This window comes from Drosophila rhopaloa, unplaced genomic scaffold (genome assembly GCF_018152115.1).
Source record: "Drosophila rhopaloa isolate 14029-0021.01 unplaced genomic scaffold, ASM1815211v1 contig_115, whole genome shotgun sequence".
Lineage (NCBI taxonomy): Eukaryota > Metazoa > Arthropoda > Insecta > Diptera > Drosophilidae > Drosophila > Drosophila rhopaloa.
Genome location: NW_025334990.1, coordinates 5414840 through 5439497, shown reverse-complemented (window position 1 = coordinate 5439497; position 24658 = coordinate 5414840). Strand labels below are relative to the sequence as shown.

The 24658-nt window shown below is 40.2% G+C and overlaps 3 protein-coding genes across 3 annotated transcripts in view; 2 read left to right on the top strand and 1 right to left on the bottom strand.

The window, feature by feature from the left end:
* The first annotated feature begins 411 nt into the window (after nt 1–411).
* LOC108044279 (anaphase-promoting complex subunit 15A) lies at nt 412–1102 on the top strand. The gene is made up of 3 exons (XM_017123239.1): nt 412–615; nt 677–764; nt 839–1102. The coding sequence occupies exons 1-3, from the start codon at nt 487–489 to the stop codon at nt 976–978; spliced, it is 357 nt and encodes a 118-aa protein (XP_016978728.1). The 5' UTR covers nt 412–486; the 3' UTR covers nt 979–1102.
* On the bottom strand, nt 1000–2547 carry LOC108044259 (succinate dehydrogenase [ubiquinone] iron-sulfur subunit, mitochondrial). Its single transcript, XM_044458745.1, has 3 exons — nt 2344–2547; nt 1638–2074; nt 1000–1584 (listed from the first exon to the last, which is right to left on the bottom strand). Exons 1-3 carry the CDS (start codon nt 2404–2406, stop codon nt 1191–1193), a joined length of 894 nt encoding a protein of 297 aa, XP_044314680.1. The 5' UTR covers nt 2407–2547; the 3' UTR covers nt 1000–1190.
* A 13687-nt stretch (nt 2548–16234) lies between these two features.
* Nucleotides 16235–24658, top strand: part of LOC108044282 (rap guanine nucleotide exchange factor 4) — a 44547-nt gene continuing 36123 nt past the window's right edge. Inside the window, exons 1-4 of the mRNA XM_017123241.2 lie at nt 16235–16568; nt 17895–18434; nt 23154–23296; nt 23362–23456. Coding sequence (XP_016978730.2) covers nt 18400–18434; nt 23154–23296; nt 23362–23456 — 273 coding nt within the window. The 5' untranslated portion in view covers nt 16235–16568; nt 17895–18399. The remainder of the gene's footprint in view (nt 16569–17894; nt 18435–23153; nt 23297–23361; nt 23457–24658) is intronic.

Genomic DNA, 24658 nt, shown 5'->3' with positions numbered 1-24658 from the left:
TTATTGAATCTACTGCTGAGATTATATTATTTAACAACGTACTTTAAAATGCTACAGTATAAGCTCTTGAAATGCATAATTTGAAGAACATTTAGTTAAAGGAATCCTAAAAGATATGCCGCGTTTTTTTATATACTAGTCCGTAACGACTAGTACTTTAAGTAAAGGATTGTCTTGAAGAGCTAAAATTAAATAAAAATACAACTTTTTATACAGAAACTATTTTTCCCATCATTTGAAATAGTATGTCTTGAACTACAACATTGTATACATTTAATAATAAGGTCGAGTAACCGATTCTTAATTAATTTGTTATAAATTATATAAAATCAATCATTTTGCAAATAGACACATCCCCTTTTAGCACGCCCCTGTGGGGAATATGGTATTATTTTCGCCGTCTATTGCGGTGTTGCCAGATCGCAGCAGACGCGTCCGGGCAAACAATAACAAATATTAAAAACTGCATATTCAAGATACCGTGAAATGTCCATGATTCCATTTTTTCCGACGCTCAAAGTCTCCGTGGCGAATCGCTACTGGCTGGACATGGCTCCCGCTTCCGTCAGCGAAGAATCCCAAACGCGGCGCTACGAGGACGAACGCAGCAACTGGGTGAGCACTCTCAGGACTCCTTAATCCTTTAGTTTTTCTTATAATTTCACCATCCGTGCAGCGGGAGTCCCTCAAAACAGCCGGAACTGACCTACAGCCCCTTGGCAAGATGCTTACCATTCCCGGAATAGAGACCGACGACGAGGACGGTAAGTGCGGCCGGCAAATAACTGGTAATAATGCATTGGATAACCCATTTAACCACCCAATCCTTCTCCTCCAGCGAACGACGATAGTGAGGACACAGACAGTCATGACGAAGAGGACGACGAGACCAACGACCGCGTCATCCCGGTCACCCAGGACTTCTACTCCGCCGACGACATCCAGATGAACGACGAGACCTCTCCCACAGCCCCCTGAATGGGCCAACAATGCTCTCCGTATGGTGGATACACAATTATTTATTTTCGCGTCTTGTTCCCTTTACAAACTGTAACAAGTGTCGGATACTTTAGGCTTAAATAAATTAAAACATAGTAAGCAAGTTGGCTGGAGGAGTCTCCACTACATATTTCCGGAGGCTTGGCTCACTGGTTAAGGACATCAGGGGACGAATTGGGATTTTAAAGGCCCTACTTGTGCAGCGCGGCCGTCTCCAGCTTGGGCGCCGGCTTGGAGGCCAGACCCGAGAGCAGCTTCTTGATCTCGGCGATGGCCCGGCCGGGATTGAGGCCCTTGGGACAGGTGCGCGTGCAGTTCATGATGGTGTGGCACCGGTAGACGCTGAAGGGGTCCTTCAACTTGCTCAGCCGCTCGGCGGAGTTCTCATCACGCGAGTCGATGATCCAGCGGTAGGCCTGCATCAGCACGGCGGGACCCAGATACTTCTCGGCGTTCCACCAGTACGAGGGGCACGAGGTGGAGCAGCAGGCGCACAGAATGCACTCGTACAGACCGTCCAGTTTGGAGCGGTCCTCAACGGACTGCAGGTACTGGGCCTTGCCCTTCTTCTCGCCGGCCTCGTTTCTAAGAAAGGAATAGGATTAGTTTAGGCTTATGTGTCTGCCCAAAGTACTCACTTGCGCTGCAGCCAGGGCTGGATGTTGCGGTACTGCTCATAGAAGTTGTTCATGTCCGGCACCAAGTCGCGCACCACGTACATGTGGGGCAGAGGATACACCTTCAGGGACTTGGAGGTGTTGATGTCGATCTTGCTGATGCAGGCCAGCGTGTTGGTGCCGCCGATGTTCATGGCGCAGGAGCCACAGATACCCTCGCGGCAGGAGCGCCGGAAGGTGAGTGTGGGGTCCATCTCGTTCTTGATCTTGATCAGGGCGTCCAGCACCATGGGTCCGCACTCGCGCAGATCCAGCTCGTAGGTCTGCATGTAAGGCTTCTCGCCGGCGTTGTCCGGGTTCCAGCGGTAGATCTCGAACTTCTTGATCTGCGGCTCCTGGGCTTCCTTGGGCTGCGCCTGCTGATCCAGCTGGGCGGTGCCATTGCTGATGGATCGAAGCTGGAAAATCGGATAAATCAAATATCACTGGGAAAGTCACGCAATAACAATTTGTATCCAACAGCCCAGTGAAAAATCGTTTACATAACAGCAAATGCCCGTTTGCAATTTCCATAATTACGACGCTTTAGCTTGCATGTTTATCGTTTGTCTATATCTCCCGGACCCCCGATTTCGGCCTTATATAACTGCACGGGCCCAAAAGCCGCCCCCGCCCAGCCCGGAAATTCTGGCCATAACACCAATGGACCACCTCATCCGCCGCTCACCTGGTTTCTGGCCACCAGAGATCCCACGCGGCTCAGGACTTGTCTCGCCTCACTCGCCAACATTTTCGTCGCTGTTTCTGCTGCAATTGAAACGGCACTGCGTTTGCAATTATCTATTTGCTAAGAGCAAATTGAGTGTTTTCCTTAATTTTCGTACAAAAAGTTGCACGAACTAAGAGCGTAGTGTGGCCGTGGCTGAACCAAGATGTTAAAGCAAACGTACTAAAATATACCACAGAAAAAATGCAGGCTCTGGTCACACATGATATAACGTATTTTCAATTTGAAAATTTTTGTGTGGGCTTATTTCGGTGTCGGTTTAGACAACACTTGATTTCGTTACTTCTCTTGCTTTCTTAAAGTTGTATAGCTCAGTATTAAAGGCAACCAAATTAAATCGAGAACAGACCGATTAGATCGGATGACGATATGCTATGAACTTAATTTAATGAAGTTAATGTATATTAAAACCCATCAAATCTGATGACTATATCTTTCAATTCAAATACGACTTTACTTGCACACTATAATATATCATACAATAAACATAAAATAACCCTAAAATTGAGAAATTCTACTACTTTTGTATTTAATGGCACCATACATTTTAGGGTCAAAACAAGTAAAGAAATCCAAAAAATAGAAAATAATTAACATGAAATCGGTCAAAAATTTCATCAACGTTAAAATGACAAATCTGAATGCAGATTTTTATACCCTTGCAGAGGGTATTATAATTTTGGTCAAAAGTGTGCAACGCAGTGAAGGAGGCATCTCCGACCCTATAAAGTATATATATTCTTGATCAGGATCACCTCCTGAGTTGATATAGCCATGTCCGTCTGTCCGTCTGTCCGTCTGTCAGTCTTTCTGTTTCTACGCAAACTAGTCTCTCAGTTTTAAAGCTATCGAATTGAAACTTTGCACACACCCTTCTTTCCTTTGCACGCAGTATATAAGTCGGAACGGCCGGGATCGGCCGACTATATCCTATAGCTGCCATATAACTGATTGATCGGAAATGCCATAACTTTGGTGTTTATAAAGTTAGGAAGTTGGGACTTTCTATGGGCTTTATATTTGGCCAATCAATCCAACCTACCAAATTTCATAAGGATCGGCCGACTATATCCTATAGCTGCCATATAACTGATTGATCGGAAATGCTATAACTTTGGTGTTTGTAAAGTTAGAAAGTTGGAATTTTCTATGGGTTTTATATTTGGCCAATCAATCCAACCTACGAAATTTCATAAGGATCGGCCGACTATATCCTATAGCTGCCATATAACTGAACGATTCGAAATGCCATAACTTTGGTGTTTTTAAAGTTAGGAAGTTTGGATTTTTATGAGTATTAAGAATGCATCATAGGAATAATTTTGGAGAATATAATTATAGAGTATTCCGCAAGGGTATATCAACTTCGGCTCCGCCCGAAGTTAGCTTTCCTTTCTTGTTAGATAATCAAAACACGCGACTTTAGAGGTATGCCACTCTGGAATCGGATAAAGTTTGATAAAGCTGTGGAATCTGGAAGTCTAATTATGGGACCCATTTTTTCAAGTCATCGAAAACCTAGAAATAATTAACATGAAAATGCTTCAAAATTTTGATCAAAGTTAAAGTGACCAATTTGAATGCATATTTTTAGAGAATCGAAACACGAGACTTTAGAGGTATGCCACTTAGGAATCGGATTAAGTTTGGTAAAGTTATGGAATCTCGAAGTCAAATTATGGGACCCATTTTTTTAAGTCAGCGAAAACTTAGTAATAACTACATGAAAATGGGTCAAAATTTTGATGAACGTTAAATTGACAAATTTGAATGCAGATTTTTAGAGAATCGAAACACGAGACTTTAGAGGTATGCCACTTTGGAGTCGGATTATGTTTGGTAAAGTTATGGAATCTCGAAGTCCAATTATGGGACCCATTTTTTTAAGTCAGCGAAAACTTAGTAATAACTAACATGAAAATGGGTCAAAATTTTGATGAACGTTAAATTGACAAATTTGAATGCAGATTTTTAGAGGATCGAAACACGGGTCTTTAGAGGTATGCCACTTAGGAATCGGATTAAGTTTGGTAAAGTTATGGAATCTCGAAGTCCAATTATGGGACCCATTTTTTGAAGTCAGCGAAAACTTAGTAATAACTAACATGAAAATGGGTCAAAATTTTGATGAACGTTAAAATGACAAATTTGAATGCAGATTTTTAGAGAATCGAAACACGGGTCTTTAGAGGTATGCCACTTAGGAATCGGATTATGTTTGGTAAAGTTATGGAATCTCGAAGTCCAATTATGGGACCCATTTTTTTAAGTCAGCGAAAACTTAGTAATAACTAACATGAAAATGGGTCAAAATTTTGATGAACGTTAAATTGACAAATTTGAATGCAGATTTTTAGAGGATCGAAACACGGGTCTTTAGAGGTATGCCACTTAGGAATCGGATTAAGTTTGGTAAAGTTATGGAATCTCGAAGTCAAATTATGGGACCCATTTTTTTAAGTCAGCGAAAACTAAGTAATAACAAACATGAAAATGGGTCAAAATTTTGATGAACGTTAAATTGAAAAATTTGAATGCAGATTTTTAGAGAATTGAAACACGAGTCTTTAGAGGTATGCCACTTAGGAATCGGATTAAGTTTGGTAAAGTTATGGAATCTCGAAGTCCAATTATGGGACCCATTTTTTTAAGTCAGCGAAAACTTAGTAATAACTAACATGAAAATGGGTCAAAATTTTGATAAACGTTAAAATGACAAATTTGAATGCAGATTTTTAGAGAATCGAAACACGAGTCCTGAGAGGTATGCCACTTTGGAGTCGGATTAAGTTTGGTAAAGTTATGGAATCTAGAAGTCCAATTATGGGATCTATTTTTCAAGTCATCGAAAATTTAGAAATAATTAACATGAAAATGGGTCAAAATTTTGATGAACGTTAAATTGAAAAATTTGTTGCAAGCTTTTGACTAAAATTTCAATACCCTCTACAAGGGTGTACAAATTTACAAGTGTGGTTAATTATTAGTATAAAGCATAAAGCTTTCGTTACTCCGCTATGGGTTTAAAAATGAGCTACAAATAAAAATTATTTATTTTAAAGATACATACCATATAATACATACATTTCACTGAATTTCGATTGCTAATTTAATTATACTGAAAGTTGTGAAATGTAAATTTTATAAAGACTTGTATTAGGACTAATGTCTTAAGAGCTGCAAACTTTTAATTGAACGTGCATTAATTAAATTTGAGAATTTGATGAAGCTACTGGGTGTTAGATTTCATGTGCGTTATTTTTGCAGCAATAGCAGCTTATCGTTTTCATATTAAGTGATGAATTCATTGGAAGTATGCTTTGCCGAGATTAAAAATATGTATCTATTATGAATTTATTGGCTGTGCTAAAAATATCTACTTAAATACCCAAAAATGTAGCGTATATCACTTTTTTATGGCCACCATTTTTTGACAAATGCCTTTAAATTTTATTTAATTAGGGCAATGAGTATTCCATAGTTTGGGGACTCGACTACAACGTTCTTTATTGTGTTGTTGTTTTGTATGCTAATATTATTTTGGCACTTGAGAAATCTCTACCTTTACGGGTACTTGGCAATATCCTGGGCCAACTATTATGTAAAACTTTTTAAATGGCGTTTGGCGAACCCCGAGACAACAGTACGCCGACTTTGTCAATTGTTCAGTGACCTTTTGTTGTTGGGAAAACTTTTGCGGACTCTCAACCTCCCGTCCTTTTCATTCGCACCTAGAAGGTAGGAAAACCCCAGGTGAAGGAAAAAGTAAGAGTGGGGCTCCAGTTTGCTTTATGAGCCGCTGCCTGCGAAGAAAGCGGCTAAAAAAAAACTTTTTCAATGTTAAAGCAAACACAGGCCAGCCACCAAAGTTGCCACCGAGGGGGGGGTTTTCTGCCTCAACCAGCCACAACTCCTCGTCCACCTATTAAAAGCAAATAAAAACAATGAGCGCGAAACTTAAATAAAACCGTTCGAGGAGAGAAAGACGAAGGATTTTATTTGTGTACTCTGCTTTTATTCGACGAAAACACAAAAAGGGCGAATGTGAGGTCATAACAGGCTTTAGATGTATCTCCCACACACTGAGAAGAAAACTTAGGACTACCACTCAAGTAGTCTTAATAAAACAGGTTTATTTTCAAAGCATATTAGCTCTAAGTACCATAGATATAAGTATCTTAGTGGCTGTAGAGATACTAATATGTGCAGGCAAGCTAAGATAGATTCTTAATAAAGAAAATTTTCTCTGTGCAGTCATTGAGTTGTTTTGATTTAAATTTAAGAGCTGCTAATGCGAATGCGAATGGCAGTGGAAGTTTGGTAATTAATCAATGGCCGTGGAGCCTGTTTTCTGTTGCCTACTTTTGCGAGTCGAGAAAGATGGCCGGAATCAATATGGTAAGGAGCAACTAAGCCCTCTAAATGGATGGCTTATGAGCCGGAACGGGCAACCACTTGAGAAATTTCTTGGTCCTTAGTCCACAGTCCTCAGCCCGTTTTCCGTCCTTTAACTTTATTTGCGTGTGCCATTTTCGGAGTGACGCAGGCATACAACAGATACACACCGCATTTGTTTGCTTTAAATCTTAATGGCCGAACTTCCAGCCACTCAATGATTTCAGCTTAACTGCGGAAAAATGATCGATTTGTTGATATACCATACAATCATTTACTGCCAGTCGTTCCCGTTCCAGTGTGTGGGTGTAACGAGATTGAATAACTTTGCTAACAATAGAAGCGAGCGGCACAAAAATAGCAATTTTATTCGCACATTTGTCTGGCCGCAAGTCTGTTGCTCCTGCTGTTGGTATGAGTTATGGCATGGGTATGGTGTGGTATGTGTATCCGTGTTAACTGTGTGACAATATTGTCCAAGTTTTGTGTATTAAACTGGCATTCATAGTACGTCATTTCCCCGGGGTGCCATAAAAAATAGACGTCCACTTGGGCAAAATGCGACAGACGCGGCCCCTCATGTAATTCAATACTTGCGTGGGTGCGGATGGTGTGTGTTCGACCACTTGACGCACTTTCGTTACATGTTTCGATGAATTATTTATGGACGAATCCCCGCCGAAAACATCGATGGGCGCTCGTTATACACTTGACACCCAATATACCATTAAAATACGCGGCAATCAATGGAAATTAACTCTCATTGCCAGAAATTGGCTGAAATAGGTAACGATAATTTGGGAAATTAAATCTCTAATTTTCTAAATCTAAATTAGCGGTTTACTTTTACCGCAAACGAAAAATAAGGTGTCATTGGCAAACAGGCATTTGTACACTTTTCTCTAGCAATTATTAGGATTTGTTGGCCAATTTATAAAGCGATGTGATAAGTTTCTGTATTTAAATATATATATTATTATATTATATTATATATATTTTATATTATATATATTTTAAATATGTGGACCTGATTTAATGACGAAACTTTCAACATAAGCTAAATAAACATTGTTTTCAGTTTTTCCCTAAAAAGTTCGCCTTGGCATCCTTAAAATAAAATCCCTTGAGATTTGAAGATGAGGTTTTGAAGATGTAAACAACCATTGAGAGACCGCCGTGAGTGTAAAGTCTTTTCGAGGGACTTAATTTTTATATTTCCGCTTTATTTGTTCTTGAATGCGGGCAAAATTTAAAGCTTTTTCTTTTTTGAAGCAGACAGAGCCTGAGAATTCAGGCACCTGACTGCAAAATAAAAAGAAGTCGGTACAAAGCAGTGTTGCCTTTGGCAATCCATGGCAGTCCGGCTTGCATTTTTCCGCTGGGGAAATTGTTGGTATACGCTTTTTAATTTAAGCCAACTCAAGGGCTGCTGGAATTTGAGAAGGGTGTAGTGAACACACCGGGCATAGTCGGGTTGCCGTCGAAACTATTTATCAACCTGATGGCCGTGCCGTTGACAGCAACAAAGATGTCAAGCGGCTCAGAACAAACTCAAACAAGTTATCAAAAGCGCATCAAACGCGACAGTTCGAGAGGAGCCCCATTGTTGTATTTCATGTTTTTTTTTTCTTTCAGCAGGTCCTTAAGGCACGCACAGGACGATATCTCGGATGGCGGCACGTAGCACAGACTTCCATTATTGCTCCTGTTGCCGTCGATACTGTTGTTCTTGTTTTATTGTCGGTGGGCCAGACACGAGTGGCATAAATGAAGGCTTCGGCCGTTGACAGTCCACAAAATCAAATAGGAGCAAACTTTAATACTAAATATAGGTTTGGCTCAATGTGCTGGGAATCGACACAAGGAAGTGTGCGAATAAAGTGGAACAGCTTACAAGCTAATGGGTTATAGGTAGAGATGCCAAAATGGACAAATATCTGCTACTGATTGCGATAGTTTCTGTGACTATGAATTTAAACGAACATAATCCTTTTTGTACAGAGATTTTTAAATATTATATATAAAAGTTTTATTAATCAGGCATTAAACACTGGGTATTTTGTAGCTCCTTTTCTTGCTATATATTAAGTGTACATTATAATTTCTATTGAATAGATATTAAGTTTGATAATCTGTCAGACACTATAATCTCAGATTGTTTAATTATCATTTGCTTACTTATTAAATTCAAAATTTTAGTTTGATGTTTTTGTCGATATATTCGAGTTTGCATTTTATTTAAATAATCATTTCTAGTCCTGGCACTTTCGTCCTTGATATGCAACTAAGGGTGGGTGTAAATAATTCAAACTAATTTGCATGACTGCGAAGAAAGTATTTATAAATAAATGAGCTGCCAGTGGGTCAAAGATACATAACTGCTCACCAGTCAACCTTGGACATGCTGCGTATTTGGGCCAGACAAACAACTCGTAGTTCTGGGCAATATTTGTACATTTAATGGCTGACGGGCTGCCTTGATTAAATAAGCAAACAAAGAGCCTGGCCCACAGTAAACAACAGAACTAAATGCGATATTTGCACAATATTTGTTTATGGGCAGGGGTCCTGGCTAATCAAACAGCCTTGGAATTGGATGGAAGGAGGCTGGGTCCAAGGCCGTTTGGGCATCTCCCCAAATGATGTTAATGCGATTTTCATGCGATAAGCGTCGCATTAGCGCAATAAGCTACAAATAATCAGCCGCCTGACAGGCATCGCCGTCACACCTGGGCGCGATCCGCAATCAGATTCCTGTCCCATAAAACCCGAAGAGCCCAGAAAAGCACGCCACGTTCAACTTTCTACGAGATGGCTTTAATGGCGGCTTCTGTCCCTCACTCCATTCCGCTTTCCCTTCCCCCTCCGAAATCAGCCAAGCAAGAAGGGCGAAGCCCGTTTATTAACTTACCCGGACAGGTTGCTTAAACTGCCGGAGTGCTTATGCAAATGTATGTAAAGTGTTGTAGTCGCCCAACAAAAGCCAGAGCCAAAGCAAAATCCTCCAAATGAAGTGAGCAAATAAAATTAAAACTTACACACTCAGTTTCAACGCCTTTTCTATCCCCTCCTATTCCCAATCCCAATCCCCCACCCATTTTTCCGTTGTGTGGAGTTAAGCGATAAATTCCAGCCAGTCAGAACCAGAACAAGTCCCTAAAAAGTCAGTGCTGGGAAAGGTGCGCTTTCAGTTTGGGCAAATACATTTTAACTTGTGCGGTAAGTGTTCAGGTAGGTTTAATAATATCATTTTTTAGGGGCTAAATCTTTCATATCGCTTTTGCTTGGTTTTTAGTTACCTTTATATATATACATAAATTTAATTTGATTGTTGAACTTGAGAAAACGGTAACAACACTTTTTTAAAAGCCGACCTGCTAATAATGATATTGTATTTATGGATTTACATGGATTACATTTTCTAATATTTAAGTTTGTAGCAACTCGCTGCTAGCCTTTACACACTTTAAAAGGAATTAAAAGATATTAGTCTAAGTACAGGATACAGTCATTGAAGAATTTTAAATATAATAATTTGTATTTAAAAAATATTTTTTTTTTATTTAATTATAAAGAGCTAACTATTAATTTTAATTAAGAGCCAGCGATGGAGTTTTGGGTATGACTTCAGCTCAGGTATTAAAAAAATATATTGTATTATTTACTATGTAAATGGCCACAATTTGTTTTATCTTATTTAAAACAAGAGAGAACGCTATAGTCGGGTGCCCCGACTATCAGATACCCGTTACTCAGGTAAAGGGAGTGCGAGGGAGATGGAGATAGAAACTTTGATCACGCATAACTTTTTAACGAATGGTCCGATTTGAAAAATTTCTTCTACATTTCGATAGGTATTGATAAATACAATAAAACTGTATTTTTACTTTTCCGAAATATTTAAATTTTTAAAATCGTATATAAGCGATTGTGGGCGTTTAAGGGGGCGTGGCACCTTTTTGAAACAAACTTGCGCTGCGTAGGAACTCCTAGAATCTGCATGCAAAATGCCAATCTTCTAGCTTTTATAGTTTCCGAGATCTCAGCGTTCATACGGACGGACAGACAGACGGACAGACAGACGGACAGACGGACAGACGGACAGACAGACAGACGGACAGACGGACATGGCTATATCGACTCGGCTAGTGACGCTGATCAAGAATATATATACTTTATATGGTCGGAAACGCTTCCTTCTAGCTGTTACATACTTTTGCACGAATACAATATACCCTTTTACTCTACGAGTAACGGGTATAACAAGAAAGGAAAGCTAACTTCGGGCGGAGCCGAAGTTGATATACCCTTGCAGAATACTCTGTAAATTATATTCTCCAAAATTATTCATATAATGCATTCTTAATACTCATAAAAAATCCCAACTTCCTAACTTTACAAACACGAAAGTTATGGCATTTCCGATCAATCAGTTATATGGCAGCTATAGGATATAGTCGGCCGATCCTTATGAAATTTGGTAGGTCGGATTGATTGGCCAAATATAAAACCCATAGAAAATCTCAACTTCCTAACTTTATAAACACGAAAGTTATGCCATTTCCGATCAATCAGTTATATGGCAGCTATAGGATATAGTCGGCCGATCCCGGCCGTTCCGACTTATATACTGCGTGCAAAGGAAAGAAGGGTGTGTGCAAAGTTTTAATTCGATAGCTTTAAAACTGAGAGACTAGTTTGCGTAGAAACAGACAGACGGACAGACGGACAGACAGACGGACAGACGGACAGACGGACAGACGGACATGGCTATATCAACTCAGGAGGTGATCCTGATCAAGAATATATATACTTTATAGGGTCGGAGACGTCTCCTTCACTGCGTTGCACACTTTTGACCAAAATTATAATACCCTCTGCAAGGGTATAAAAAAGAGCTTGCTTGAAGTCGGAACCAATTAACTTATTGTAAGGCAAGTACTAATGAGCTTCGGTAGAATTGAGATTTTCCAACGAATTAAGGATAAAACAAGCTAAAACCAACATCTCAGTTCCATTACCTAGGAAGAACTACGTAGATTCTCGTACTTCCCTGCGCTTTCAACGCTGTCAAAAGCAAAGTCGGTAGCCACAGAGGTGTGCAGGCAAAAAGGTAAACAAAATGTAAATTGGTTTCGGTTTTCCAATTCCGTTTTTTCCATGCTGCCCAATGCCGACGTATATGGCAGATGGTGCGCCCGTTCAATGCACCCGATACGATACAGTTCTGTCCCCAGTCGAAGAACCCATTTAGGTTCAGAAGCGAACGCCATTGAACTTGCCACCTCAAGGTGGCAAATGGTGGAGCCATCCAGGTGGGGGGTTCGGCTGGGTTTTCCCCCATTAATGACATTCCGCTGCCTGGCCATTAATTAATCCAATTATCGGGCGATTAACGTTCAAATTGAACATCAAGCATCCGCCATGTGGCGTCGTCTGACAGCAAATAATAAGAATTTTAATTGCAGCAAGTTGCTGACGAAAGCGCACTGAAAGCCATGCCAAAATCGATTAAATGTGCACTGTGGATGCCTGGCTGACATTCAATTGCTTCCGCCAGCGGGACTCGGAAACAAAAGGCCAGCCAAAATGCAAATTCACTCGGCCAAGTGGCACGCATCACGCGGGTCTGCCAGGGCACTTTTCACTCTGAAATTTAATCAGAAAACAATTGCATAAAATTATGCTCAACAAAGCGAGAAATTAGTTTTTTAGTGTCACAACATTTTCACTGCGGGGCTGCATTCGCAGGATGTTGGCTTGCAGATGACAACATTTGCCAGCCAGCCAACAGTTGGCCATGGTCAAGTCGACCCCTGACTAAGTCCTCGCACAATTTCATGGCCTTCCCTCGTCAACCCCCTTCCCTTCCCTCTACTTGTGTTTGCTCTGGGACTTTTGTTGTCCGACACGATGTCTTGATTTTCAAGAGACTTAATTATTAAAGCAGGCTGGGGCAACCGAGAAACCCTTCTGCGATAAAGCTAGCTTCAACTGGGGCTGCCTGCCGAATTGAATGCGTAATTATGGGCCATGAACCGAGTCTGGCTGAGCAACAGCTGCCAAAAGCGACCGACGACGTTGGCAACAGGGACAATTTGCAGCGACGAGTTTGTTGGCTGAAAGTTAATTTTAAGCACACATTTCACTGAGCTCATTAAGCGCGCTGTTTGCCCATCCCCACCGCCCCCTCAGTCGCCTGTCCGCCCACAATTGCGCTCCGTAAATCGCGCGGATAATCAAGTTTTTGGTTGAATGCAAATGACAGAGACTCCATTGCGTCTATTAACTTTTGATTTGCAGGGATTTGCCGGATGGCGGGGATTGACAGAGATTTCGTTACTACAAATTTTATATTTACATTGGAAAACCACAAGCATTGTTAAATATTTTCTTGGAAAAGTAGTGATAGGAATCCGTAAATAATTATTACTTATTTATATGGAAAGCAATTTATAGCTAGTTCAGCAGAATTATGCTTTTATATTTAGTAGCTTTGTAATTGAAATTGAAATTATAGAGTTTTGTTTTAATTGAAGACCCACTTAATTGTTTCCAATTGAAACCGAGATAGTTTTGGTTAAGTTAAATGCTGTATCCACACACTGCCTAGGGTTAAGTTACTGCTAATTGCTCATCCTGGTGCTTGTAAACATTTATTGAACACAGTTAAACAGAAATCCCGAAAGGCAGATATCAATATCGGCAATAACCAACACAAAGAGTGACTTAAGCTGCCCATAAATGTATGCTACAAAATCGTTTGCTGGTGCAGAGGGAATTCGATGAACTATCTTAGTCTTACGGAGTAAGCGAGTGGCTTATTAGCTAGTCATAACATGGCCATATCCCTCCTGCATGCACGTGTGTTACCTCATTTATCAGCTAATCAAATTACATGGCCATAATACACAAACATTTGCATGATGCGTGGGCGGGGACGGGGGCGTTGAAAGCAGAGTGTAGCTTTAATAGGCAATTTGCGTTCAACGTTGATTGAATAACCATTAATGCAACTAAAGAGCAAGTGTAACGACCTGCCCCGACTGCCACACATGCGACTCCAGATCCTAATGACATCAGCAGGTGGGGGCAAGTGCAATCAGGCCATAAACACGTACCAACAGCTTTGGCCAAACTGGCTGAGTGAGTGACTGGCGTTCTGACTGGGACTGGGAAAGGAGTTGGAAAACAACGTTGTCGGGTCGATCAATGTGCAACAGCATTTTCTGCTAATGGCCAGGACATGGAAGGCAGGAAGCGCCATTAGTCCAGTACAGGTGCCACAATGCGTTGATGATGGCAAGAAAATGCATTAAGCCCCTCGGAGACTCCGTATTTACGAAGTCTTTAACACTGGCCGTGCCCACCAGCTGAGTTTATTAAGAACGCATTTATCATAATTACCGACGGGCTGTTGTGTCTGCCAGCTGAAAGGAACATGACTGCCACCACCATGCGATGACATATTCAACAGGCAAAGCGGCCGTAAAATTCCAGGAATTTCATTCCAGAATGGCCGCCCCGAAAAAATGTCTATGATGGTCCTGTCGGCATGGGGCAGCTCATAAAAAATGCGACAGGCAGACACCATGGAGAAGCAAAAGTACATACCACAGAAAAAATAATATATCAGTTCTACTATGTCAGCTCTGTTTTAATGTAACTAAAATTATTTTAATAATAAAGTACCTAAAAAATACAAAAATGTGTTATATATTTTAGTACCATATTATAAAAATGTTTTCTTATTTTTGTTTAAAAAGGTGTAAAAACCAGTCTTATTTAATGATGTTACAAACATCTCAGTTGACATTTGACAATAAGATGAAGTGAAAAATTTCGAATTAAAAATAAAAATGTGTAAAGAGATCTGAAGAAACAATGGGTCTTTTAAAGTTGTAAAGTTCATTAGTCTAATTTTTGATTGGTTTTTTAACAGATAGAATATATTTAGCAAAAGCCTTTAATTTTAATAAAATTCTTATATTTCAAACTTATTTCGCATTTTTCTTCACTGTGCAGCAACTGCAAAAGGAAACGCAAAGAATTTATACGCGTTGTGGGCAGGCTGTGGAGCTGGGACTGAAACTGGGAATGATTCATGCGGAAATAAAGGCACTCGAGAGTACCGTAAATATTGTGGCAGCGACCACAACAACAGCTTCAAATGGAGGCCCCGGGAAAAGTGTGAAGTACGGGCGGAAAACAAAAGGAACGCTTTGCATTTTCGCACCTTTTCAGGTGCTCACACGAGTGAATCGGCTGATTCATTCGCTGCCAGTGACAAAATGTCAGTAAATGTCCAAATGTCCAAAAGTCCGAGTGTCCACGCTGGTTTGGCTTGTAGTTTCGACGCTGTCGGTGGTGTGCATTATTTAATTGACACGTTGATTGTTTCGCATTGCGATTCCATTTTATGTGCAATTTCAGGCAAGTGCGTGATGGGCGGTAGTGGGCTGTCAGTCCGACTGCCGAATGGACGGACAATTGCCTGTTGAAGTGCTGGCCACTGCGACGACTCACCAAAATAACGCTCAACAGTTTGTTGCTCCGCAGATAAACGAAGAGCGAGCAACACATGTTGCTGAAACATGCTGATTGGGCTAAGTAAAATATCCGAGTTGATACATTTTTAATTCTCTTCTTAATTAATATTAAACGCAGACACTTTATTTTATTTGCTCACCTCTAAACTGCAGCTTTTATAAGCGAGTTTAACTGTTTAAGTTGTAAAAAACCATAGGTTTTTCCAGATGTTTTCTTATAGATCACATAGCCTTTTGCCAAAACTTGTATGTCAGTATTTCTGTCTATTGAAGCTAGTCTATCAATTTTAAAGGAATATAACGGAACGTTTCCAAAAATCTTATTTTTAGCTTTTATCATAAAGCTGTCTTACAAAAATCTGGTGAAATCGGCATTACTTTTTCGGCTTTTAATAAATAAGATTTAACAAGGAATCAATTTTTGATGTAGCTACCATACAGATATATATAGTTTGAGAAATTTCTTTTTGAGTGATATTCTCATAAACAACCACAAGTTTTTAAAATTCTTCAATATTGTAGAATTGGTGTGTATTCATCCAATTTCACTAGCCCAATTTTTTGTCTAAGCTCAATCCTGGGACCACTGTGCGGAGGATTTGTCAAACTTGTTGCTAAAAAAACCCGCCAAAAATGTGAATGGAGGAAGGAGTTGAGGTGGCAAAACAACAAGGCCAAAAATACCGCACCGCAGCCGTCAACACTGCAGTCATCGGCAATGAGTAATTCTCAACAGCCGCCCAGCCAAGGCGGCCAGAGCCAGAACCCACCACGGCCCCTCCCCCAGCCTCCTCCGGGAAACTCACCTGTTAGGCGCAGGACAGGAGCGTGGTGAAGAGCGCCGAGCAGCAGCTCGGGAATCGCAAATCGGCCAAACAGTTGCGACGCGACTACCAAATGAATCGGACGCGCCAGCGATTCAGCGGAATTTCAGAACTGAGATGTTTACCCAAAAACTGTATATACCAAGTGCTTAAAAACGTTTTAAAAAAAATTGGTTATTTTTAATTTCCGGTCTTATAAGTGTTGATCAAGTTCCGAAGTTTAGTGTTGTTGAAATATTAAACAGTTATTTTCGCGTTCGTTTTTTGGTGTTCAGAGTGATTTAAAATCTATGACTTGAGTTTTTCTAATTTGGTTTTGTTCGAGTTTCTAAAACTTTTTCCTTGGATCTCTCCCATTACTTGCATCTTCTGATCCCCTTCTCCACTCAGAGGATGCGTAAGTATTTGATTCATTTTGATTGCTCACACAATGACCCAGCTAAATGGCTAAGTTTTCCCCTTAGTAACGACTGCAGTGGAAAGTTAAATCACATTTATTGTGGCTCAAAGTTTTGCTTTCAGTCGGTTGCTTAATTAAAAACTAAGTTTGAAACCCCTAAAGTGAAAATTACATGAAACATCTGTTTCCTGGGCGATTTCAAAACTTGCTCAACTCCTTCTCTAATGTTTTACCGAAGGAGAACCTTTATTCCGGACACTAATTGCATTTGGCTGGCAGGGGAAGTCCAACTCCTCGCTGAACACAAAAGTATTGAGCTGCCATTTGCGGAACACGTCCGATAGTGGGCCCTTATCGAATCGTCCCACACACAATATCGGCAATATCAGTCTTATCTCCCTTTGGGCTTTTGTCACAATTTACGTGCAGCCAGCTAGCGAGCGACACGTCAGAAAACGTGGCATACATTGAGGCGCCTCCGCTGGCCGAGGTGGCGTATACTTAATTATTCATGTGCAAACTGATGGCTCTTCTCGGTGCCGTCCCACTTCAACCGGCAGTTGTGTAATTGTTCTTCCTGCATTCACATTTCACTGTCGAAAGACACTGCAACGCGGTGCACTTCTGATAGATGGGCATAAATTATGTTTTTCCATTGACGCAGAAAAAATAATACGCAGCCATTATATGGATATAGATAGTGCAGTGAATGGTAAACAACACGATTTCAGCACGTTAGTGCTGGGGAGATCGTACTTTTGCATGCTATACGATCTGGGTTTTTGTATTCCGGGAAATCAGTATGCGTATGCCTATTGACAGCGCATTAAGTATACGCCGTGTGTTGAGTAATCTATTGTTATCTGGGGAAACTATTGTTAGATTAGTACCCCGACAGTTTGTTAGTTATCCCCCTCTCCAAAACACAACACCCCCACCTTTTCCCCTCCCAACGGTGTTCGCATCAAAGCTTATTCATAACATTTGCTTTTGTTGGGGGACACAGAGATACCCACAAACCAACACAGAACACACATGCCTGCATTAGGGCCTTCTGGGCAGCTGTCAGCAGTTGGCAACACACACACTCCCACACAGAGAGACGTTGGATAAACCCTTTTTGGCAAGTCCAACAATAGCAATCCACATTAGTTTTGTAGCTGAAAAAATGTAAAAGAGGAAAAACTTTTACATCTGCTGTTGGCATTTTATATAAATTATATTAAATTCCCTTTGCGAGCCCAAGGCTAGCTTACACTTAGTTTGCAGTAGATTTAGTCTACTGAAAACTCTGTCTCACATTTGCCCAATTTAACTTTGCAGCTGCACGGAATCCCCAACGACAGCCAAACGGGAACTCAAATTAAAATCTATTTCGGAACTTTCGCTTAATCAACAAGTTACTTTCGCTTACCCTTTGCTTGAAACTGGAAAAGCGCTCGCTCCGTCGCTCCCAAAAGCGGATTTCGAGTGCGATGCTGTGCTAAGCCATCTGGCAGTGCCCCACAAACGGTGGCATCATATACACTCAAAGGGAATCGCAAATTGAAGGCAACATCGCGGATTGAGGTGACGGCACAAGCTGACAGCGAGAGGCCGCCATTTTCCGGTATTTTGATTTCGCTTTCCTGGCCCGCAATGCGCCATTAACTTGCACAACTTCAAACTCTCCTTCCGCTTCGATTTATGTTTTCTGTTGAAAGTTGCGGCGCGCCAGAGACACATTTTCGTTCGGTATTTATGGCATGTGCTTTTGATAATTTATAATAATTTCAAAACGACAAAAAATTAATCGCGCAAAGGAAGTTTAATTAAAATAAAAGCCAACATGGCGATGGAATGGATAACTGCAATGGACAAACGGTAAGTGGAATGGGGGCTTAAATTTTTCCCCGTATATCTATATAAAGCATACTTTTCAAGGCAGGCAATTTAATTAGATCATCAGCTCAGATTGAAATGAAAAACTTTTTCGTAATTTAAATTATAAGTTCTTAGCTCAAACCCAAAAGTTTCTGAGAGTCCAATTCAATGCTTTCTTGAATGTTGCACATTTTCTTTAATTTTCCGTCACATTTTAAAGATGAGTGCACAAACTTCTTTCCTCTTGTTTTCCCAATGAAGACACGTACACACGCACGTTAAATGAAATGCTCGACATGGAGTACAAACAAAACAAGAACGAGAAGCGAAACATTTTAAAATGTTGCCGTCATGCTCTACATTCATTTGTCAAGAGCCAACAACTGAGTCCCACTCAATCTCCCTCCATCATTGCCGTTTGGCAAAAGACCAATCCGTATTGTGGACTCGGCCTGCCACGAATTATCCGCTTTATTAAATCTCAATACCAATTCTTTTTGACTCACTGAGCCGCCATTGGCAAAGCAATTATATCATCGGGCTTGAATAGGAAACCGAAATGTAATGGATTATTAAAAGTGCGCAATACAAATGTTATTTTAAATGCAACGAATATATTGATTTATGGCTTTAAAAACATAATCTATAATAACGTTTGTGTAAAGTAATTTGTACTTTACTAGAATCGTTGAAATTTATTCAATTTTTCTCGTGTTTATGGCAAAATTCATGATAACTAATTACTACTAATATATTAATTATGAGTCTATTAATATTTAACTTCAAAACCAATATAATTAATTGGTATTTCCATTAAAATACATTTATAGTTAAATAATAAATTCCCAAAAAAAATATTTTCGTTGGGAAAAAATAAATATGTTCAGTTCGTTTTAACGGAGATTAATCATTTAGATATCAATGTTTTCCAAAAGGTCTTCAGGTTCCCTTTTAGCATTCCCTTGATAATAAACCGGCTTCCTTTTTTTTAACAAAAACGATACAGTGCATAAACACAAATACTTATAGTTTAATTATATATTATTATGCTTATTTTTATATACTTTTGCATATGGTCTTTGGCTTGCCGAAATTTGCTTTCTTTTTTATTAAGTCACCAAATCAACATTGTTTTCTTTTGTGTACTTAAATCAATTTGTTCATGCGTGAATGGTCGAGGCTCAAACACTCATTCTCTCGCAGTACTCGCCACTTGATGCAATTTGCTCGATTTTAGCTGGGAAAAGCACTTGACGAGTGCCACCATTAGCCTCGCATGACCCACCGACTGCTCAGTTCTGCGGCACATTCTATTATTGCGGAGTGGCCTTATATTTCATTGCTGGTATCCGAATGGGGCGTGCCACCGCCTCCCTCCACACCATCAATCACAGGGCAATCTCTTCAAATTTCATGCTCTGTCAACGCTTAAACGCTTCCCTAACTCTGTGTTCAAATGTTCAGGGGGTCAGGGGGTCAGCGGGTACTCATGTGACTGCGCGCAGCAGCGGCAAAAAGAAAGGTCAAGTGGCAAAGGCTTAAAGCAAACTGTTTGCCTTGTGCCTGGGGCAAATATTTGCAATTTGCTGCCTTTTGTTTGCCCAGCTCAAAGAGAGAGAGCCGAGCGCCGGGATGCAGGCTGCAGTTCCAACTAAAACAAACCTAAAATAATAATCACAGCAGCTTTCCAGATTGGAGTTGCGATATCTCCTAATGGCTCAGTTCTTTTTTCAAGCGGCAAGTCATTCAGCATTTAATACAAATGGCCTCGCATTCAGCAAAAACCTAACAAAATAAATGATTTAATTTGGCCAGAATTAATGGCAGAGGTCTCGGCTAAGAAGGCCAAGTCACGGCAGCGGGAATCGCTGGCTGGTAATTCGGCTTATCAAGAGCGATCTGGGCTTAAGTACACACCTGAAGCTGGAGCACAAGGACACGCTCGGTGCATACAAACGAAAAAGCCAATGAATCCTGCGTATCCTTGGAAAAAAGGCAAGGTAATCGCAGTACGTAAAGCGTAAAGTGGCAAAGCCAGACAGCAATTGATATTGATGGCTTCCCGGCCAAAGTCGCCTTACTCACGAGTGCCACTAGGCATTTATCATACGCCACGTGTGCTGATAGCAGCTTTAATGTATGCCAGCAATTTCTCCAGCACCTTAAAGTCTGACGAATCGCCGGCACGGCAATTACAAAATTCCAAAACTAAACTTTGGGGCGTGTGCCTAAAAACCGCAAAAACCATTATAATAAACAACGAGCCCTGGGTTGGCATAGCCTGCCTAGGATGAAGCCCAACGCGCTTCCGGCTCTTTGGACCACCGCAGCCCCTTCGCCTTTCCCTTTCCATCGAAAGCACTTAGGACCTGACTGTTTGGTTAACGACAAGCCCAGAAACAGTCGGCGTCACTGGGGGGCAGGGCATCGTGCCCCTCGGTTTCCCAAAATTGCCGCTTCCACTGGCGAATGAATTATGTATGAGCCCGGCAAGACAGCCGCTTAGCTCCAGCAGGCAGATGAAAGTTGTTCAACGGCTGCGCCAAAAAGTAGACGTCTCGCTGCAAAAGTAGCCCTCAATGCAGATGATGCCCCGGCGAAGGCCAACTTGTGTTTTATTTTCGATTTGCAAGCAGCCTTTGTCTGCAAGCTGGGGCAGTTCACCCAGGTCACCTCTTCCTCTGATCCCCCCTCATCCGTTCCCTCGCAATTTTATGGAATTTTTAATTAGGCGGAAGCCAAGGGAGGAGTGTAAAATGTCGACGGTCCTTATAGATTTATTGTGGGCCAGCGCTCGTCTCATTAAGATCTAAAACTTTTGCTATTTTTTTTTAATGAAGACTGTTGGAAATCCAATTTGCAACATTAGCACCACCATATAATATTCGAGATATAATTAAGCTACTAGGCGCTTGCCCATGAAAAGAAGATCTAGGTACTTTATGGTGATTTTAGGTTTTTTGAATTATATAGCCAAAATTGTAAATTTATTTTTAGTTATATTTTATATGCCAGGGGTTTAAATATTACCAAATATTGCACTTTCATTTAAATACATTCATATTAATTTACTTTTTTTTAAATCGAAATCAACATAAAAGAATAAATATAAATACAAAAGAAAAATTTTAATGTGCAACACAAAAAATTTACAAGGATGAAAGTAAACATTCTAGCATCGAAATTGGTTCATCACACATGGACTTTAAGAAATCTCACCTTAAAAAAGAGTGAAACTATTTATTTTGAATTATATACAATTTAAAAATGTTTTAACAGAATTAGTATAGCAGATTTTTTGGTTTCTGGAACTCATTTCTTGTACATATTTTCACACCAAAATCTTTTTTGGAATACAATTTCTAGTTGATATTAAACACAGGATAAACAAATTTGTAAGTAAATTGTTGTTCATAAACAACATAAGCAAGGCAAAATAAACTAATTTTATGGATTAAATGTTTTAAGTTCAAATTGACTTAAAGCTACTTTCAAGAATTCTAGAGTGTTTTTTAAATCTTTTAAGTAAAACTTTTTGTTTTATGCAGTTAATTTCTGCTTCGCTTTCAGTGCTTAAACTTGTTTTCCCCTTTCTTTTAATTTTCCTGGGTGCGCTTCCGTTTCCTGCGAGATTCTTGCCCGGAAACTCTTATATTTATTTATTCATTTTTCAATTGACTCTCACTCAGGCAGACAAAGAAAAAAATAGAATTTGCATATTTAATGCGAGCACAAACCATGCACAAATGACACTGGCATTTTTAATTTGAGTTTATTGTTAAGCTTCTACTTTCCTTTGCTTTCCCATCTCCTCTCTTTTTCTATTCAGTTTATGGCCTTGTTCAGCAACCAAAAATAGAACAAATCCAAGTGCAGTGCTTTGCATAGAGTCAGTAAATTATAAATGCAAAATACTCGTTGTTTCTTTTTTTCTTTTTTGAGTTTCCTATTGCTTTATTGCTGTCTATTGTTCAACACGACTGGGCTCAGCTTGGAATTGTTTAATACCCGGAATCCATTGCCCAGGGACTTATTTATATTTTATTTTGCTGCACTTTTCAGATTTATCATTTTAAAATACAGATAAAGGTTCTTAAAATCTTTTTCGGATTATGCGAGTGAGTTGCTTTAATGACAGATAAAAAGTACTTATAAACCAACCATGTAAAATACACTTTATATTATGAATGAAACAGAACACAAATAAGGTTAATCCATTAAATATGTTAAAGAATATAACTTACCATACGTGTAACTAAAAAAGTAGGTAAATTCAGCTGGCTGAAGTACAATTGTTAGAAAAATGTATTAAATAATGTATTAATTTGATCAAATTTCATTTATTTAAATAATTATTAAAGCCATTTTGCTAAAAATAACAATGTATTAAAAACCTTTAAGCCGATTATATTTATATTTATATTTATATATTATATGTTTAAGAACACCAGGTTAAAGGTTAATCAGTTTTTAACAAATCATTTCAACGGAATCATAATATTAATTATTATTTTAGCGCATGTCCGTCTGTTCCTCTAAAATTTGCTCCCTCAGTTTTTAGCCTATATCCTATAGTTGTAACAGGAACAACAGAGTAAAGTTGGCAACAATTTTGAGTTTTCTAAGAAAAGTGCTATTATTTTATTAACATGGTAAAATCCTAACTTACATTGTGATTATCGCAGATGCCTAACTATTGTATAAATATGAATTTTTCAGTCCTTGCGACCGCAACTTGCGTGACGTGGAGTTAATCTCGTGCCGCTTGCGACGCGTGGAGCCGCTGTGTCGCCTTCCAGGATCGGCGCTCCAGCAGTTGGCCATGTGCGGATTCTACGAGGACCTGGAGAAGGGCGTGACACGTGAGTGTTGGATAGAGTGGATTTAATATGCAGAGGAGGTGGCTAACGAATTCTCATCCTCGCAGTTTTTCGTGCCGGCGAACAGGGCCGCTTCTGGTATGCAGTGCTCGGCGGGTCGCTGGAGGTTCGATACCATGCACATGCCGATGCCGATGGCAAGGTAAGTCCTTGTTTACAGCAGTCTGGCGATGCCGTTCTGTCGATTGCGAAACAATGCCCGGGTTGAGCAATATAATTGATAGCGATTATACGGCATCCCCGTCGTGTTGCATATCCGATGCGCCGAGCACGTTCAATATTCCGGGGATTTCGATGGGTGGTGGGGGAATGGGCTTTTCGATTGGGGGCGTGCCTGGCTGCGGTCTAAGCCCTCCTTATCCGTCGATGTGAACAGCAGGAAAAAGGAACTGCTGACAACGGCGAAAGGCTCATTCAATCCCTACCCCCCCGGCAAATCATATCGGTTTGTGGCATTCAATTTTTTTCCGTTCCGTTTTTTGCCCCTCTTTCTGGCATTGTGCTTGCCACAGCAACATTAATTTCCGCCAGGATATTGGCCAGCAGTTTTTTCCAGCCCAATGTTCAATGCCCTGAATATACGAGTATGCGACCGTGTACCTACATGTGTATAGTATATTTTGCGGGCCTGTCCGGACGGGAGGTGTCTGCTAATTGAAATGGTCCGGATTGGGTCTGAGGCGCCTCGGAGAGAGCCCTCCGTGCACGAGTGGCAGCCTGGGAAATTCGAGTAGTTATGGTTAAGTGGGGCATGACAGTGGCAGCATGCATGACCTCAACTTACTAATATGGTGACTGTGGCCTGTCGAGTGTGTGGCTATGGAAATTGCAATGGCATTTCAGTGGGAAGTGGTGGCAATGTGGACGGTGTGTAGTAAAATACTGTATTGGTATCGCCATCGAAGGATTACTTTGATGCGGGTTATTAAATTATACGTAAGAATCCTGCAACACCTTTTCGTTCTCTGCCTTGCTCACATTTTGTCATTGCGGCTTTCCTTTTTTCCTGAAAAGGTTTTTGGTTTTACCTGACAAATTGAAATGTCGGTCAATCTTCATCTTTTACTCATACGCAAGAATTTTGTGTCTACTTTTAAATTTTAAGGTTTACCATCACCACAGGTTGTAATTTATATTCTAAAGTGCATGGCTTGACACCCCTACTTGAATCTGACTTAAAAATGTAACCATTTCAATAAGATATCAATTCGACTAACTATTGGGATTAAACGAAGGTATATTTGGATTTTTCACTTTCCACATAAAATAACTTATAAAATGTCACAAAAAAATGGCATAGATATTAGAATGTTTCGCTTGAATTCGATTTATTTTTGCAGTTTC

What these genes read in the sequence shown, in the direction of transcription:
- LOC108044279 (XM_017123239.1), top strand. Translation starts at nt 487, where the DNA reads ATGTCCATGATTCCATTTTTTCCGACGCTCAAAGTCTCCGTGGCGAAT. An exon ending in AGGACGAACGCAGCAACTGG is followed by an intron (nt 616 to 676) that starts GTGAGCACTCTC and finishes CCATCCGTGCAG; the next exon opens with CGGGAGTCCCTCAAAACAGC. An exon ending in AGAGACCGACGACGAGGACG is followed by an intron (nt 765 to 838) that starts GTAAGTGCGGCC and finishes CTTCTCCTCCAG; the next exon opens with CGAACGACGATAGTGAGGAC.
- LOC108044259 (XM_044458745.1), bottom strand. Translation starts at nt 2,406, where the DNA reads ATGTTGGCGAGTGAGGCGAGACAAGTCCTGAGCCGCGTGGGATCTCTG. An exon ending in CTCTGGTGGCCAGAAACCAG is followed by an intron (nt 2,075 to 2,343) that starts GTGAGCGGCGGA and finishes CCGATTTTCCAG; the next exon opens with CTTCGATCCATCAGCAATGG. An exon ending in CAGCCCTGGCTGCAGCGCAA is followed by an intron (nt 1,585 to 1,637) that starts GTGAGTACTTTG and finishes TTCCTTTCTTAG; the next exon opens with AAACGAGGCCGGCGAGAAGA.